The sequence below is a fragment of the Ursus arctos genome, unplaced genomic scaffold (assembly GCF_023065955.2).
Source record: "Ursus arctos isolate Adak ecotype North America unplaced genomic scaffold, UrsArc2.0 scaffold_17, whole genome shotgun sequence".
Taxonomy (NCBI): domain Eukaryota; kingdom Metazoa; phylum Chordata; class Mammalia; order Carnivora; family Ursidae; genus Ursus; species Ursus arctos.
This window is the reverse complement of record NW_026622841.1, coordinates 12,922,906-12,940,105: the sequence shown is the minus strand read 5'-3', so window position 1 is coordinate 12,940,105 and position 17,200 is coordinate 12,922,906. Positions and strand designations below refer to the sequence as shown.

General features: G+C 44.3%; 1 protein-coding gene across 3 annotated transcripts in view; it reads right to left on the bottom strand.

The window, feature by feature from the left end:
* The window catches only part of BCL2 (BCL2 apoptosis regulator), a 168,740-nt gene that overhangs the window by 46,133 nt on the left and 105,407 nt on the right, over positions 1-17,200 (bottom strand). Inside the window, exon 3 of one of the 3 annotated variants that reach the window (XM_057313351.1) lies at positions 15,192-15,266. The exons of the other annotated variants lie outside the window; for them this stretch is intronic. Coding sequence (XP_057169334.1) covers positions 15,192-15,266 — 75 coding nt within the window. The remainder of the gene's footprint in view (positions 1-15,191; positions 15,267-17,200) is intronic. 3 annotated transcript variants of the gene reach the window in all.

Genomic DNA, 17,200 nt, shown 5'->3' with positions numbered 1-17,200 from the left:
AGCGGCAAGGATATTCTGGCTTGTTCTCTGCTTTCATTCTTGAGCCTGCGTGGGAATCCCGGAGCAGGTTTCCTGAGAGGCACAGCATGGGTGCCGGGCCAGCAGCTGTTTTTACCTACTTTTCTGCCCTCGACACACAAAGATTCTGCAGTCAAGAGTGAGGATGAATGGTCCACCCACGTCTGAACATTTCCTGAGGGCCAGGGAGGTGCTCAGCAAAGTTGCTGGAGTTGGTGGGGGAAAGAAAAAGAATACAAACTCTCAAGGGATGGGCAGGAAAGACGAAAGGGTCTGAAAGAGGGGGCAAGAAAGCTCCCTGGCTTGGCACCCTTGCCAGATTCTCAGACTACACAGAACACCCTGCCTTCAAGAAGACAGCTCTGGATCCCTCCAGAGCCCTTGAATCTCTCACCTGGTTCCAAATCTTTAGAAGTGCCCGAGCCAGCTATATATATATATATATATATATATATATATATATATATATATACCCCTCCACATCTTCTCTCCTGGCTCCATTTGTAAAACAAGGAAAGATGGGCGACACCAAAGAGTTTCTTATCCCATGAGTTTGGTTCCCATTGGGGTGTGGGACAGAGGGCCCCACACGAGGGACGGAGTGCATCTCAGCCAACGTCCTGGCCATTTCCAGGCCTGAATATTCCCATTGCTCTGTGGATGGACACCGACGTCGAAGAAATCTTTCGTGATTAATCTTTAGATTCAAGTCATGAGGTTGTCATCGTTGGCTTGTCCTCCTTTTTAAGAGGAGAGCACTAACAGTGCCCACCTCACAGGTTAGGGTTCTTATGAAGACTACACGAGCTGACATACGTGGTGCTTTGAAAGGAAACTGGCACATAGCAGGTGTTCAACAGATATGAAATTTCCTTACTGTTGTGAGTGCCATTATTCTCGACTGTTCACTCACTTACCCTTCTGTTTTCTTACTCGACGACCTTTCTATATTTTGACACATATCACAAAGGTATTTTGATGAATGTTTAATGTCCCCCTTCATTCATGAAAGAACTCCAGGGTCCCCAGTTGAAGAAGCACATGGAGGGCAATCTATGCTATCAAGCAAGCACAGGTTTTGACAGGATTTTTAAAAAGTCTTCCTTTTCTGCAACTTTCCTGCCTTCATTTCCCTTTTCTACTTTCTTCTCCCTTCCAAATCCCCTAAAGAGTCCTAGCAGATATTTTATTAGACCCTGACAGGTTATGCAAAATGAGTTTCAGTAGCATGAAGATAAATGTCACGTATAAAATTGCTCGCCAAATAGTAAAGAGCAGGGAAGAGAGAGACTGAAATCCCTCCCTAAAGCTTCTAGAAGCCCTTGGTGTTGCTAGGAATTCTTGTCCTCAAGCAAAAACTGCAGCAGGAATCCCCTCTATCCCTTTGTGAAATGGAAGCTAGAACATGTGCCAGCTCCCTTGTGCTACAGGGCTTCTTGGGCGCATTCACTCCCCTGGAGAGGAGGTGGAGGCAGGCTGTCTGCCCACCCCATCTGGGCTCAGTCTCCATGGTGTTTTCCACTTTCCCAGGCTGACCAGAGTCCTGTGAATGACTGCTATCCGCCAGCTAGGTGGTTAGGCTGATCTGGTGAGAACTCTGCCTCCAAGAAGCCACGGGGATTGACGCTGCAGTGCAGAGCCCGTGGCTCTCCCACTGATAGTCAGCAGACACCCTTCACGTGGTGGGGCCCCATCGCCAGTGCTCCCTGCCTCTCCAGCCATTCGGAGAGGGCTGGGTCTTCGGGGCAGGGCCCCTACAGTAGCTGCTCCCACGGGAAAACACATCTCTTTTCCTATTATAGTTACAACAAAAACAATAAGCAGTAAAGCCATCGAGGGTCCTGGTGGGCTCCCGCAGGTCAACAGCCTCACAACACCCATGGAAACTTGTCAGTGCGTAGACCCTCTGATTCACTGTGCCTGGTCCAAGAGGCTTCTTGTGTCTTTAAAAATAAATATTAACACTGAGATGGTGCTTTGTTTCATTTTGCACTCTCATAGCTGATGATCGAGACACTTTCAGGGCAATCAAGTACAAAAAGGGAGAGACACACTCATTTTTGCCTCTCTAGTCAGAAATGAAGAGATTTTTGCCTTGTTTGGCTAGAGGTTACTAATTTGGAGGATGCCAGTTTTAGAGTTCATCTCAGTTTGACTTGTAAATGAAAGGTGGAATTACCCTGCTGTGTGGCTGCTGGCCCCAACATGCCTCGTAACCCCTGTTTTCCGTGTTGGGGTGCAGAAGTTCATGGACATCACTAGAAGGTTCAGGAAACTAGGAGGTTGGCAGCAACCAGTGGAAGATGGAGAGGCTCAGGTACAGAGCATTCCACGTCCTCCCCTACAGAGAGGGTGAGGATTTGGCTTTCCCTTATAGAAAGGCTCTTGGCGTTGGCTATATCAGAATCACCCAGGAGTTTGGTAAAAATATAGACGTGGGGCTCTTCTGTGAGCCCAGGCCTCTACTTTTTGTCAGCTCTCCTAAACCAAGACTTCAGAACCACTGCCTTTCAGGAGAGCAGAGAGAAATAACTGATGAGAAGAGCTGGTGAAGTTTTATCAAAACAGAAAAGTAAATTTCTTCTAATTATATTATTAAGCTATTATCACGGAATGCCTGGCATGTGCCCAACTTCACTGTCATTCCAGCAAATCCACAACACAACCCCACAGGTGGGGCTGACCATCCCTGTTTCACTGATAAGGACTCAGCAGCTCAGAGAGGGTTACATGAACTGTGTCTAGGGATGCACAGTCAGTAAGCTGTTCATCTGCTGGAAAGCACAAGCACATCTGCTGTGCGCAGTCAGTAAGCTGTTCATCTGCTGGAAAGCACAGCACATCTGCTGTGCGCCTTCTAGCACAACTGAATCCCAGGGCTGCCTCGGTTTCTCATGTTCACCCCCCAGGGGCTGGGCGGGCAAGTGGCCCTCTGGTGGGGGAGCTCCTGGTGCGTGCTGGCTGTACCACCGCTCTCCACCACACCCAGGCAGCCCTTAGTTTCTTCCCTTAGTCCTGATTCCGTCCTTCTCCCTTGTCTTGCTTTGCGTTCGCCCTTTCCCCTTTCTTTAGAGAAGCTACTCTTAGTCTTGCTCACATAGTGACATCACTCAGGAGGTTGAGTGTCACCTGTAGAGAGACTGGTGGAATTGGTCTGGGATGTGGCCTGGGCATCAGGATTTTTAAATACTCCTGGGCGATCCTAAAGGGGCACCTGGCTAGCTCAGTAAGTGAAGCTTCTGACTCTTGATTTCGGCTCAGGTCGTGATCTCAGGGTCATGAGATCGAGCCCCGTGTTGGGCTCCTCACTTAGCGGGGAGTCTGCTTCTCTCCCTCTTCCTCCACTTGTGGAGTCTAGGGATGCACAGTCAGTAAGCTGCTTTCTCTTTCTCTCTCAAATAAATAAATAAATCTTGAATAAATAAATAAACACTCCTGGGTCATCCTCATGTGCAGCTAAGATTGCGGAGACCTGCTTTCTTTAGGTCTGCCAGACGCAGCTTGCAGAACCAGGAAGTCACCTGGACATGCCCAGGCCTAGAAGGTGGTTGAGCACATGCCTGCTGTTGTAAAAAAAAGCCCCGTGAAAAAGCACCAGGTGGCCTCCAGTGACACTTGTATCAGATGAAAAAACATCTGGCTATCCTGGCTGAGCACATGTGGTGAGAATCCCAACATCTCAACGCGCAAGGTGTGCCTTGGCAGGTCTCTGCTGGGGACCAGGCAACGGCCACAAGCTGTGTAATGGGAAAGACAGCAGCGACCACAGCCTCTCTCCGTCTTAACGCACTTGAAACAAGGGGTGCCTGTGCCCCCTCGGCTCTCCTGGTGAGACCCACACCATAAAGGGGACCTTAAAACTAGCGTTACTGACCCATGCTCCAAACCAGCTCCCTGGTTTCGTTACACGCACAGACACATGGACGTGGCAGAGGATGGAAAATTTTACATAGAGCTCTGCTTTGCACCAATTTCCTTCAGGAAGTCTTTCAGATTGTTACAAAACCCCATGTTCCTACCTTGGGCATTTGCCTGAGGACAAGAACAACTCGCTGCAAAAGGAGTCTGTGTATAACGTGGACTGTAGCCCATCAGCAATGAGCAGGCTGGAAACGGAGCATTACTAAAACAGCTGAGGCTTCTGCACCCCCCAGAAGTCAGGGTACTGCTGCGGAAAGCACGCACTGTATCCGAGCTCTTGGCACCAAGCCTGGTGCATGGAGGTCACCACTGAATGAGCAAATGCGTGTCATACTGAAGGTGGAGTTTAAACCCACTACTTGCCACAGACGAGGAAAGGCTGAGAAAGGTTAACAAGGAGAACTTTCCACATGAAGCCCGCCCAGCTGGCAGATCAGGGTACAGAAGGGGCAAGGGTGTCCCCTGAGTGCAAGCCACCAGGGAGTGCTGGAAAAGACCCCCTGGAACCCCTGTTCTTGGCTGTGGGCCAGGAATGAGAAGGGAAGAAAAGCAGAGGGGGCGTGTCTGCTCCTCCAGCTCCCCAGGTGAGGAAAACGGACCCTCCGTAGGAGCTGGTGTCTTGGGACCCGTCCCAGATCCCACAGGCTTCCTGTTCACTGCACCCTTGCTGCGAGGAGGTGGGTGTACAGAGATGGTTAGGGACAGAGGCATCACTCACTCGGCTTGGGACAGCTGTTCCTCATGAGAGACAGCTGCAGATGGGGCCCCACACTTGGCCGCCAGCTCAGCTGTGCCTGCGGGTACCTCGGAGAGTTGGAGCAGCTTCTAAATGAGAGGGTTTTCAAAGGCATCAAGAATTAAACCGACTCTGAAAAGGTGACAGAAGACAGGGGGTGGCGTTTGGATGGGCACATGCGCGGCAGGAGTTTAGAGGGAGAGGAGACCCTGACATTGCCCTCTGTGGGGCCCTGGGAAAAGCATGTCTGAGAACTCCATACGGACATCTGTAATCGCGCTGTTAGAACAGTAAACATTTGCTGGAGAGATTCCTTTGCTCTCTTCTCTTTCCTATCTCTTGTGTACTTTAAGCGGTGCAATTTCTTTTAGCAAGAACAACTCTACTCCTCTGTTATTGCCCGACTTTGAGCTTCTTTCGAAGGTGGCTCACCGTAGAGCATCAACCCTCCGTTCCACGGTGTAGGAAGCTCGCCCCGGGGCCCTGCCGCTCCAACATGCACTGTGTCCGGGCTCACACGGGCACAAATACGGGGCAGTCAGAGCAGGAAAGAAAAAGGCACCTTAAAGAAACAGAATGGACTGGATCCTGAAAGGTGTGACTACATCCCAATGGATGTATTCAGGGGATGACGACACCAATAAGAACGGAGACTTGTCAGCTGTTGTTCAGTAAGCTAGAAAGGCTAACATTCGCAGTGTTCATGCCAACCTTTCTCCTTTTCTTAGGAATAAGTGTGAGACATCATCTTGGTGCCATTACCTTGACCACCAACACAGTCTCCTAACTTCCCGTGTTCAGATTCGGGGCTCAACAAGCTACTTTGGAAGCTCATCTGGCTTCCCAAGAAAATCTACCCACAGAGAGACCATGGGCCGGGGCAGGTAAGCATCTGTGTCTGCTTACAAATCAATATGCTGGCATTGCAGGTTGAACACCTGTCCAGGGGGCCGTCAATGGGAGTCAGCCCCTGGGAGATGGATGTATCTTTGAGGAATGAACCAATCAGGTCTTTGAGCAGCCGTGATGAGGTTCAGACCTTCTATGTGGTGAATCCTGCAAGCAATGCCACCCTCAGGAGCCCCTTGGAGGTCATGCTCTTAGTCCTCCCGTGCTGGTAGCCCGACACATTGTTGAAGGCCTTCCGTGGCTACTTCTTGAATTTAGACACTTTTCTTGAGTGAAGACTGGATTCAGAAATGACCAGAGTTTCACAGGGCTTGGACGCTGTGCATAATTTCCACGGTGCAAGGAGGGGCAAGCATCCATTCCACTCCTTAGCTACGTGGAAAATTTCACATCTATGTAAATTCTGATCTGTTTATTCCTTCAGCCATCCCTGATTCTAATATAATTAGACTGAGTTTCCAGTCAGAAACGTTCCTCAGAAGGAGTATGAGAGATGCCTGCTCTTAAAGAACACAGGATTCAGTTGGGGAGATAGATATAAGAAACAATCAAACACAGTCAATGGCACAAATAAAGACATAGCCCAAGCGGATAAAGGAGTGAGCCAGAATTGGGTGGAGTGAATCTCAAAAGGCTTTCTGAAAGAAGTATTTCTAGGAAAAAGCAGCTTAGTGTCACAATAAAAAGGGTGGGTCTTGAAGTCAAATAGACCTGGATTCAAATGCTCAACTGCCTGAACTTTATAAGGTACAGACGAGGCTAAGCAGGGTGGGAACAAAGGCCTGACAGGAGGTGCTCAAGAAATGGTCATGAAGAAACATCCACACAGCCGGAGAAAGGAGGAGAAAAGCTTATGGTCACTCTGTACCAGACACTCTTCTTACTGCCTTATTGTATTAACCCATTTCACTGTCACAACAACCTTATGGGGTAGGTACCATTATTAGCCCCATTTATTGATGAGGAAAACAAGGCAGGCCCAGAGAAGTTAAGTGACTTACCCGAGGTCAACACAGCTGGGATTTGAATCCAGGCAATCTGGGCCCTGACTTTGGAATGTTAACCACTTTCCAGTCTTTTTCCATTACATTTGCTCCACCACCTCTCTTTGAGTCATATTTATTATCAGACAAAATCCTCAGAACATCTTCGATTTTTAGGATGAATACTGAAAACATTATACATCCCTTGCTTGTCGGGGAGTGGCTGTTTGGTGCCGTTTCTGTTGATCACTCAGTGATCTATCCAAGACAGTGATGTGTACGGACCATTTTTGTCTCAGTTAATATAAAGCACCATATAAACATTGACTCAGCTGCAGAGCCTGAATAATAAATTATCACTAGCCCAAGTGCTAAAATAGCACTTGATTTTCTCTCTGCCCGAGCATGCTATCTATTTATACTTTGCTTACTTCTGTGGAGTTCAAAGTGCTTTATACACATTTCATCATAGCTATACTTATGTCGATTTATTGTCTTTATTACACACATGTGACTAATGTATCCAACAATGCTTCATATTTACTACAGGATTCTCAATTTTCAACTAGCTTTTTTATCTAAGGGATTTGCTGACTATATTTAATTTATAATTAGTGGAAATTTGCTGACAATTAGAAGAGTAGCATTTTACTGGTTCTTTTTTAACTAAATTCATTTTGTACATGATACAACCATTCTTGTCCCTGAATAGTAACCATGTATTATTTCTTATCCTTTACAATTCCATTTATGACTGACCTTGAACTGGAATAGATCTGTTATTTTAAAACAGTACAATTTTACAAGTACAATTGCCTTTTTCACACGGTAGACTTTCTGAAGTCCAATATATATATGTATTATTCTTATTTTTTCAGGTTGATGAGTTCATTGACACACATGCATTTTCAAATTTGGTCTTCATCTTTTTGGTTTTCATATTCATGGGCAAAAAATAAACTTACATGATAAGATAGAATAAGGAAAAGAACTTCAGAGAAAGGTTTCCTTAACTGGCTGGAGGACGGACGAGAGCCCAAAATTCTGGAGTTACTGCAAAACTAGGTTTGTGTATTGTAAGGAGTTAATAGAACTAAAGATTTAGAAGTGGGCCTTAGTGCCAAATGCATAAAGAGAAATGAAACAAGAGTTGTCATTTGATGTTTCTGTCCCTGACACATAAAAATAGCCCAAATGCTTAGCCTAAGGCTGGGGCATTCTGTTTCCTTTTGTCCTCCCCTCATGTGAATATCCACCTTCATTATTGAAAACAGACACTTCAGCCTTAAGCATTTCCCTGTTTTAAAAAGGGTATGTGGGGCCCCTGGGTGGCTCAGTCGGTTGAGCGTCTGACTCTTGGTTTTCCTTTCAGGTCATGAGCTCAGGGTGGAGAGATCTAGCCCCACAGGCTCCTAGATCAGCAGGGAGTCTGCTTAAGATTTTCTCCCTCTGTCCCTCCCCAACTCACGCTCTCACTCTCTCTCTGTGTCTCTCTCTGTCTCAAATAAATAAATAAATCTTCAAAAAAGATTAAAAGAAGGATATGCCAACAGTCCCTGTCCAAGAACCAGCAGTTATCCCTTCCACAGGAGTCCCTAAGGTTTTTCCATGCCCAGCTGTGTCATCTGCCAGTGTGAATTTAGGACGATGGCACTGGTGTGACCAGCCACGAGAGATACGAGTCCTAAACACCCTCAGAAGCAGTAATGGTGTTGGAGGGATGTTGAGAATCAAAGCCGCTTATTCTATGAGGTTCTGTACCCTGATATTATGGACCTTGAACAAGGTCAAGGAACTCATCTGTAGTCAATATCCTCATTCAAAAGAGAAGGTCAGGCCCTTGGAGCCTTGCAGCTGCACAAATGCACTGAGTTCTCTTTTACCTCTGGGCATCCGCACATTCTGTTCTCTCTTCACAGATAACTGGGCACTTCGATTATTTTTCTTGTGGACTTAGTTTAAAAAAGGTTTTCCTAAAACTGGATTGGATTCCCTATTTGGTGGGCACAGTCCTGTAGCTCTGCCCACCCCACTGATCTTACAAGGTTGCAAAATGCCAGGATCACCTAAAGACCAGGTCTCAGGAAAGAGCTGAATTGAAGAATAGATAAAGGGCAGCAGAAAAGCAAAGAAGGGAGATGGGGGCTTGGAAGGGCCTTTCTTTTTTTCTTCCCTCTTTTAAAGATTTTATTTATTTTTATTTGAGAGCGAGAGAGGAGAGGCAAAGGGGGAGAGAGAGAGAGAATCCCAAGCAGAATCCCCCTACCCCTGCACTGGGCGTGGAGCCAACTCAGGGCTTGATCTCATGACCCTGAGATCATGACTTGAGCCAAAACCAAGAGTCAGATGCTTAACCTACTGAGCCACCCAGGCACCCCTGGAAGGGCCTTTCTATGACTTTTACTGTGACTTCTACACAGCCACACCGGGTGTACCCTATGGAACTGTGGCAATCTTGCAAATCAAAACCAGACCGAGGCTAAAATTAGTTCAACTAAGAAAAATTACATTACTTGAACGTTTCAAAAGCAGCTTTTCCTTTTTTTATTTTTCTTTGTTCTTTATCTCAAGAAAATAAACGACGGTATGGCGTTCAAATCTGAATCAGGTCCAACACTGAAGGCTGGAGCAGTGTTCAGATGGCATGCTCCACATGGCCCCGCTAACACAGGGTTGGCATTTCCACTATGGAAATACCAGCAGATGAAATGAGCTTGGGAAGTTTCCATTAGCTTCCTAGCTATATGTTCAGAGTTCAGACAAATGTGAAGCACAGAATACATAATAACAATGGTGAATGGAATGTGCTAGAAAGCAAGAAAATAGCAAACAAGCAAAGCATGTGTTCTATCTTTTTCAAAATTATCTGTTTCAACAACAAAACAGACTCTCTGAGAAATTCACTCACCAGTGCCATATCTCAGGCAGAATGACATATGGAAATTGCACGGTCTTTGGCAGTAGGCCGGCTTTGAGGGCCAGCTCCCAAACTTCCTGGCTACACAACTTTGGCAAGTTAACTTAAGTCGGTGATTACAGTCTCCACCTCTTCATCATCTGTCAGGATTTCGTGAGGTTTAGAGAAAATATAAGTACAAGTGCTTAGCACCTAGCTCAGTAATAATGACCAGTGTGATCACCAACATCTTTGATACCATTGGAGAAACAATAAAAACATCAATTTGGAAATTATGAATGACCCTTAGCTGGACCGAAGTTTAATTGTTTATGTGATAAACAAATTATAATGCAAACTAGAAAGTAGCTAACAAATGTAAGCAGCTAACTTTTAAATATTTTAATAGTAAATTATGCTAAGTGAAATAAGTCAAGCAGAGAAAGACAATTATCATATGGTTTCACTCATTTATGGAACATAAGAAATAGCAGGGAGATCGGTAGGAGAAGGAAGGGAAGAATGAAGGCGGGGGTAAACAGAAGGGGGATTGAACCACGAGAGACTATGGACTCTGGGAAACAAACTGAGGGTTTCAGAGGGGAGAGGGGTGGGGGATTGGGATAGGCTGGTGATGGACATTAAGGAGGGCACATATTGCATGGTGCACTGGGTGTTATATGCAAACAATGAATCATGAAACACTACATCAAAAACTAATGATGTACTGTATGGTGACTAACATAACATAATAAAAAATTTAAAAATAATAGTACCCATTTTACTATAAACAATATGGGTACATTAACTAATCTTAATTTGTATTACTCAGTCGTAATTATTAATCTTAATTTATAATACTCAATTATTCAATTATATTATATTAATAGAACAGTATTTTTACATCCTTCCAGAAAAATCTATGCATATATATGTATCTAATTTTTTTTCTCATCTGTGAGATCATACTCTCCATACAGACTTCAATTTTTTTACTCTGCAGTGATCTGGAGCATCTTTTTATGTGAGTTCATGAACATCTATCATGTTTTTTGATAGCTGTATTTAATTTCATATATCAATTGACCATCATTTAGCCAGCCTTCTACACACATATTTCTTTTTCTTCCCCAGTTAGTTTCATGCTTCTGCTGCAAAAACAAGAAAAATAATGCTATGATGGATGCCCTTTCATACATATAGGAAAAAACCCCTAGGAGTGAAATTGCTAAGTCAGAGGGTACATAAACTTAGTATTTTCAAAATTGAGGTCAAAATTGCCCTCCAAAAAATTCATGAGAATATACCTTCCTTTACTGGTGTGTGGAGGGAAAAACCCCAAAAAACCCTGTTTTACACTTGCTTCTCCTAATTCTCTCTCTTTCCAGACATGTCCCAAAGAAGACGGTACAACCTGAAGTCATAATCTTAACTGATTTAAATATTTACCCTTCAATATTTACCCTTACTTCATGATAGTTTCTTGCATTTCTCATCTGTAGACGCTTCCTTTAGAAATGTAAACAACACTAGAGGTTGAAAAGTTTCTACTCCTCCTAGCTTAGGTATCTAAGTCCTTGTAGCCAAGAAGGAGGCCAGGAAGAGCTCCCCGGCCCTCAAAAGAAAAAAGCTACAATAAACCAAACAAATCACAGATAAACGCATCCAAGTTACCTTGCATTTACTCAAGGTTTCTCCGTGTGTTAGGCTCACCACTGGGTACTTCACAGACATTATCTCTCTTTAGGGTCTCTGTATTTCTGAGTATTTATAAGCCCAATAAAAGCCTCACAGATCACTTGATGAGACCTGGGAAATGGCCAGCCTTCACCTCTGGTGACAGCGATGAAGATATCAAAGCCCTTCCCCCTCATTTCCCACCCACCCAGACCCCTCCCCAACTCTCCCCCTGGGAAACACAAGTGCCGCTTTCAGCCAGCAGTAATAGGCCAGGCTTCTACTGGCCCCAAATCCCAATAACTGCTGTTTCTCTTGATGACCTGAGGCTTGGTGAGATCCTGAAGTATCTTCTGATCATTGAAAGAGATGAACAGGTGTTTGGTATAGTTTTGGTATTACGTATAGTTTGTTCTATTTGAGTTCTATAAACACTGGCCATAGAGAAGTGGTCTTTTGGATACCTCTGGGTAAAACAGAACGTTGAATTAACCAGAACACTTCACTCTTCTAGCTAACTAGAGAATTTACCATACTTAAGTCTTTATGTCACTCCTACTCTCAAACTGAGCAAAGGAAGAGATGCCCCCCTCCCAAGATAAAAAATGTGAAAAAGACTACTTCCCTAGTCAGAATCCAACACAGCTCTGTCACACGCGCTCTGAATAACTATCTCCCGCTTAGCAGCTGCATCACTGAGGTTAGACCAAAAAAGTAATTGGTTTGGAATGAAGAGCTTGACTGGATGACTCTATGCCACAGTTTGGTCTCTTTGATTTGCTCATGCAAAGGCAGACCCTAATATATTAAAAAAACTTTTTTCAGAAAGTTTTCCAAATACCAGTTTTGGAAACTCAATCTACATTTTCTCCCCAAATTAATAAGACCCCCCTCACCCCAAGCACGAAGACATGTTCCATAAAGTATTAGAAGCTGGACACCAACAATACTGTAGGACTAAGCAGAGCTCACCTCCCACGTTCAGACAGTAAGACTGCTACCACCACTACCCCCCTCCCACCTGCAAGGGAAAACGGGATTCTCCTGGCTCCCCTTCTGAAGGCCAAGTCCTGGGCAATGGTTTCTGAGCCCTAGAAACCTTGGGGCTGCCCCAGAAAATGAAGCCACTTTGAGAATCTTTATTTTATTAACCATAAATCCCCTTGATCTGTCTATGATAGGCCTATTTTCCACTGAATTCCACTTTCTAGCCAGAAAAATTTTAGTGAGATTCCAGTATATTCAGAAACAGGTCAATAGCATCACTAACCTACTCAAATGAAAAAGTGCTTTTTTTGTGTGTGAAATACATCAAACTCTCTCTAAGTATCTGAAGCAGGTTTCTGTGAAATCACTTGCTGTGGGTATCCGTGCACAGCGGCTGCTTACTGAAGAAATGAAGCCGGCCTTGGAATTCAGGATAAGCCCGAAAGGTTTCTAATGCATTAAGCAGAGATTCTGAAATCGGTGCCAGAGAGGAAGGTTTTAGGACAGTTAGTTTGCAAAGGTTAAAAAAGCACTGGATACTGAGGACAGGCTGTTGTATGAAATTAATTAATCGCTGACCAATTGGAAATTGCTAAATATTGAGGTGAAATGGGAAATCACAAAAAAAAAATCTGGTTTTTTGACATTTAAGTCGCCTACAATTTGGGTGCCTCCTCCTTCACTTGACAGTTGTTCATTTAACTACTATGTACTCAGTGCTTTAGGGGCTGAAGATGTTGTGGCAAATAAGACAGGCATGGTCCCTGCTTTCTTGGAGCTCTAAGAATACACACATAAAGCACCAACTGTATAATACGAAAATCTCCAGCAAATGAAAGCGGGGAGATAGGAGAGGGAAGGCCCCAGTGATCAGGGGGAGCTTCTGCGAGGAAGTGACATTTAAACATTTGAAAGGCAAGAAGGAGGGGCCCTGGGATGAGGAGGAGGAGTGCAATCCAGGTAGAGGTCACAGGTAGTAGAAGGACCCAAGAGGGGGGTGAGCTTGCTGGGTGAGAGGATCAGGGATTCAGCCCATGTGGCCAGCGAGCCATGGGCAGGTGAGAACAGATGAGCTCAAGAGCTCTAAGTTGGATGGTGGCCTAAGCATGATGGGAAGTATTTCGGGTGATAGATAAACTGACACACAACTCTTCCACAAAGACCCCAAACTAGAGAGATGACCAAAGCCTGCAGGGAGGAGAGGAGCTGAAGCCCCTGACAGCTGTCACGCCAGCAACGAGGCTCTGAGAAGCACTGACAGCAGCTGGGCTCTTGGAATGATGTCAGCACGTGACACCACAACCACAGCACGTGCCATTTCGTCAGCCCTTGTTTGGTCAAGACCAAAGTCAACAAAAGACCTTCTCCCCTCACCCCTTGACCATGCCCCAGCTTCCACACTTAATCCAGCCTCTCACTCCTCCCCAGAAATACCATCCCAGTCTAGCCTCTGTGTTTAGATACACCAAAGGGATAGGGTTCCCAAGCACTGGCAGCTTCCATACTTCCCTGTTAACTACTTCTAGGGACAAAAATGCAGGGAACGATCTTTGACATGCTTAATGTGTCTCGTCAAAGAAATGAGGTTCATTAATTCGGCAGCCATACATGGGCCTGCTTCATGATACGAAGAGAGAAACTCCCGAATATCAGTACCCCGTGATGAATGTCACACTCAACCATTAAAGACCTATTTTTAGCAAAGTCAACCACTAAGTTCTGAGCCAAATGAAAGGTCATGCGTTATCTGAGAAGCACATGTTATTGTGGTCATCAAATGGCTAATCTGGGGTGAGGTGTCTATGGAAGATGCTTGTTATAAAAGTAGAGAGTACTATACTGAATACTGTGATTCAGAAACATAAACTGATATAAATGGTAAAGGGAACATGGACTTAATAGCTAAATTTCAAATGACATTGCAAGTGAGTCCAATAACATGACATTTCTCTCTCTCTTTTTTAAGATTTTATTTATTGGAGAGAGAGAGAGAGAGAGTGAGAACGAGCACATGAGCCGGGGGGTGGGGCAGAAAGAGAGGGAGAAGTAGACTCCCAGTGGAGCAGGGAGCTCGATCCTGGGACTCCAGGATCATGACCTGAGCTGAAGGCAGACGCTTAACCAACTGAGCCACCCAAGACACCCCCTGACATGACATTTCTTGATATTGATTATTAACATTGGCAAAAATGTGCCCTAAGTTTTTTCAACTTATTTTTCCATGAGGTGGCCATGCATCAAATACATGGTTCTAAAAGCATATGATCACATCTAGAATGGTCCTGAAGACACCAGAGTAGATTTATTTCCTTACTAACATGACCTTGAACAAGATCGATTACATTCCCAAGCCTTGGTACCTCATCATAGTGATAATCATATTCATCTTTCATAGGCATCCAACACAGCACACGCCAAAGCCGCAGACATCGACTAAACGTCAGTTCACTCTTCCTTCCTTAGCTTCTGTGCCCAGGGTCATCTCAACTTAGAGCAAGCTGAGAGTTCTCATTTTTTGGATACATTTATTGGCATCATCCAATGGCATATATGCCACAAAAGGACTGGAATGTTTGTCTGTTCAAAGCTATAGCTATAGAACCCAGACAAGTGCCTGCCCTAGAGCACGTGCTCAATAAAGAGTCACTGAATAAATGAATAGGTGGTTATAGTGACATGAGGTTGAATGTAAAGATGAATCATCTTCATGGCTGACTTGTCCGTATTTTTTGAGGGAAGAGATCTATTCTGAAGTGCATTCAGGTAATTAACTTACACATGTGGCCATCTTACAAAATAAAGGCTCAAAATCATCTATTAAGGAGAGTGGTGGCTTCAACTATATCCTTTGGTACTTCAGCCTCAAAGCATTCATGGGAGAAGTCTGGTCCCAAGGGCTCATGGGTCAGCAATGATCCCCAGGAAAATGGGAACCCACATTGGTCAGAATGCTGGGGATGAGGAGTTGGCTGTGCCACTGACAAGCTGTGTGGCTTTGGGAAAGTCATTTAATATCTGCTCAAGCACACTTTGGTTTCACTGTGTTTCAACGAGCGACACTGACCTGATTTATCTCTCGAAGTCCAAAAGCCCCGTGCCTGGGACTATGGCAGCCCAAGCTGGTATCCATCCACACGGCCTGTTGTAAAAAATTACATGTATAGAAACCGTGGATGATAACAGCGGGGGGTGGGGGGTGGGGTGGGGGAACAAGGAAGAAAAATCCACTGCTTTAACCCTCTTTTCAAGAAGTGCTGCTCACAATTGCTCACAGCTGGCATGCCTCAATGGTAATCATTTGCAAGTTTCAAAAATGTTGAACCTTGAAAGTCAAATAAGGAGCTCTATCTTCAAAAGGGAAATTAAAGACCTGGAGCAGACCACTTGGGACCTTTTTATTACACCTGGATAATGGCAGTATTATTACTTGATCCAGCAGTGTGTTCTTATGAATAGGCTAACACATACCCTTCAGCTGTAAAACAGTGCTTTAGGATATAACATGTTGATTCAGATACAAAATAAAATACCTGTTTGTATGGTCATTTTTAATGAAAAGTCTAAAAACACGCCTGTTTAACAAACTTCTATTTTTATAGAGCTTGCCTATGAAAGCCTGCTTAAAAAAAAAAAAAAAAATCCAACTATGGGTGGTCTCACACCCCGAAAGGGCACAAGAATCCTTTGTCAGACCATGTGTCTTAATTTTGGGTATGGAAAATGTGGTCACCATAATTATAAGCCTGGGAAAGCAAAGAGTTTTAAAAATTCTGTGCAGGAGGGGAGTAATAATTCGTTAGCATTCAATAAAACTGTAATTTAACCAGCTTTTAGGTATGTAGCAATCAACATTAAAATTACAGCACTTGACAATTTTCGATTTTACCTTATGGCTATTTGTTGAAGTGTCTCATTTCCTTGACGAGACTTACGTTGCTTGAGAACAAATGCCATGTTTCCCTTATCCCTACAGCCTCACCCAACCTGGTACATGGGTTTGTTTTTTGTGTTCAGTGAACCACAAAGAATGTTTCAGGAACAACCTCAGGAAAATCAGGCGAGAAATAATTCAGGGTAAGAGGAAATCAATGCGTAACTTGTTTAAACACTATTCTCTTAGGCTTCAAGATATTTCAAATACATAATTTTAAAAGGTTCAGCTATGGAAAAAGTTCGTTCCTGCAGGTTTTGAAATGGGATTTAGCCAAGGAAAGAGTCAATACTAATTAAGTTTTGATAAAGGAGGCAGGGGAGGGGTAGCCTATAATTTAGTCACTTGGTTACTAAAACCTTTTCTCTGATTGAAAGGCATCATTAGGGGACAAATGACACATACTGGAGGAGATATAACGTGATCCCTTCTCCCTCTATATGGTCGTTTTGGGCCTCGAAATGAAAAGATCAAAGCCAAGTGAGCCCATGGAAAATTAATGAGAGCTGAGCATTGCATGCGGTTAATATGCTTAGTTAAGTCAGGCAGTAAGAAAGACGCAGGCCTTTATCACACAGGATAAAATACAAACAGCCTTCCAGAAGGCTGGGCAGACATGAACTTGGTGCTCCTACCCCTGGATGCATTACAGCTATGGGCTCCTTGCAGCTTGGATTTCCTAATTTCTCAGATTTCTAAATTCCACATTTCAACCTCCTTTTCCTCATCGTTAAATCCCAATATTTTAGCATTTAAACTCTATCTTCCAGCCTGCACCTCACAACAAAAACCAATTCTTTTTTGAATCTATCTTCTTTACATGTTGCTATTTCTTAGAATAGAAATCTGGACGATTATAAAGGCTGGTGAGGAAAAGCAACTTTTTTCCCAAATAGGGAAGAACGTTATGGCTTGGTGACATGTGGCTGCCAAATTCATACGTGAAATAGATTCTTCTGCGTATTTAAGGGTTGGGCTCCTTCTGGGGATGCTGTGGGGGCCAACAGCATGGCCTTCAGAGGCCAACCTGGCTCGAGGCCCACCCTGTCCCTTCTGAGCTGTGTCCCTGTTGACATATCATTCACCTTTCTGAGCTTCGGTTTCCCTGTCTGACAATGAGGAACAATTCTCATACCTTCTAC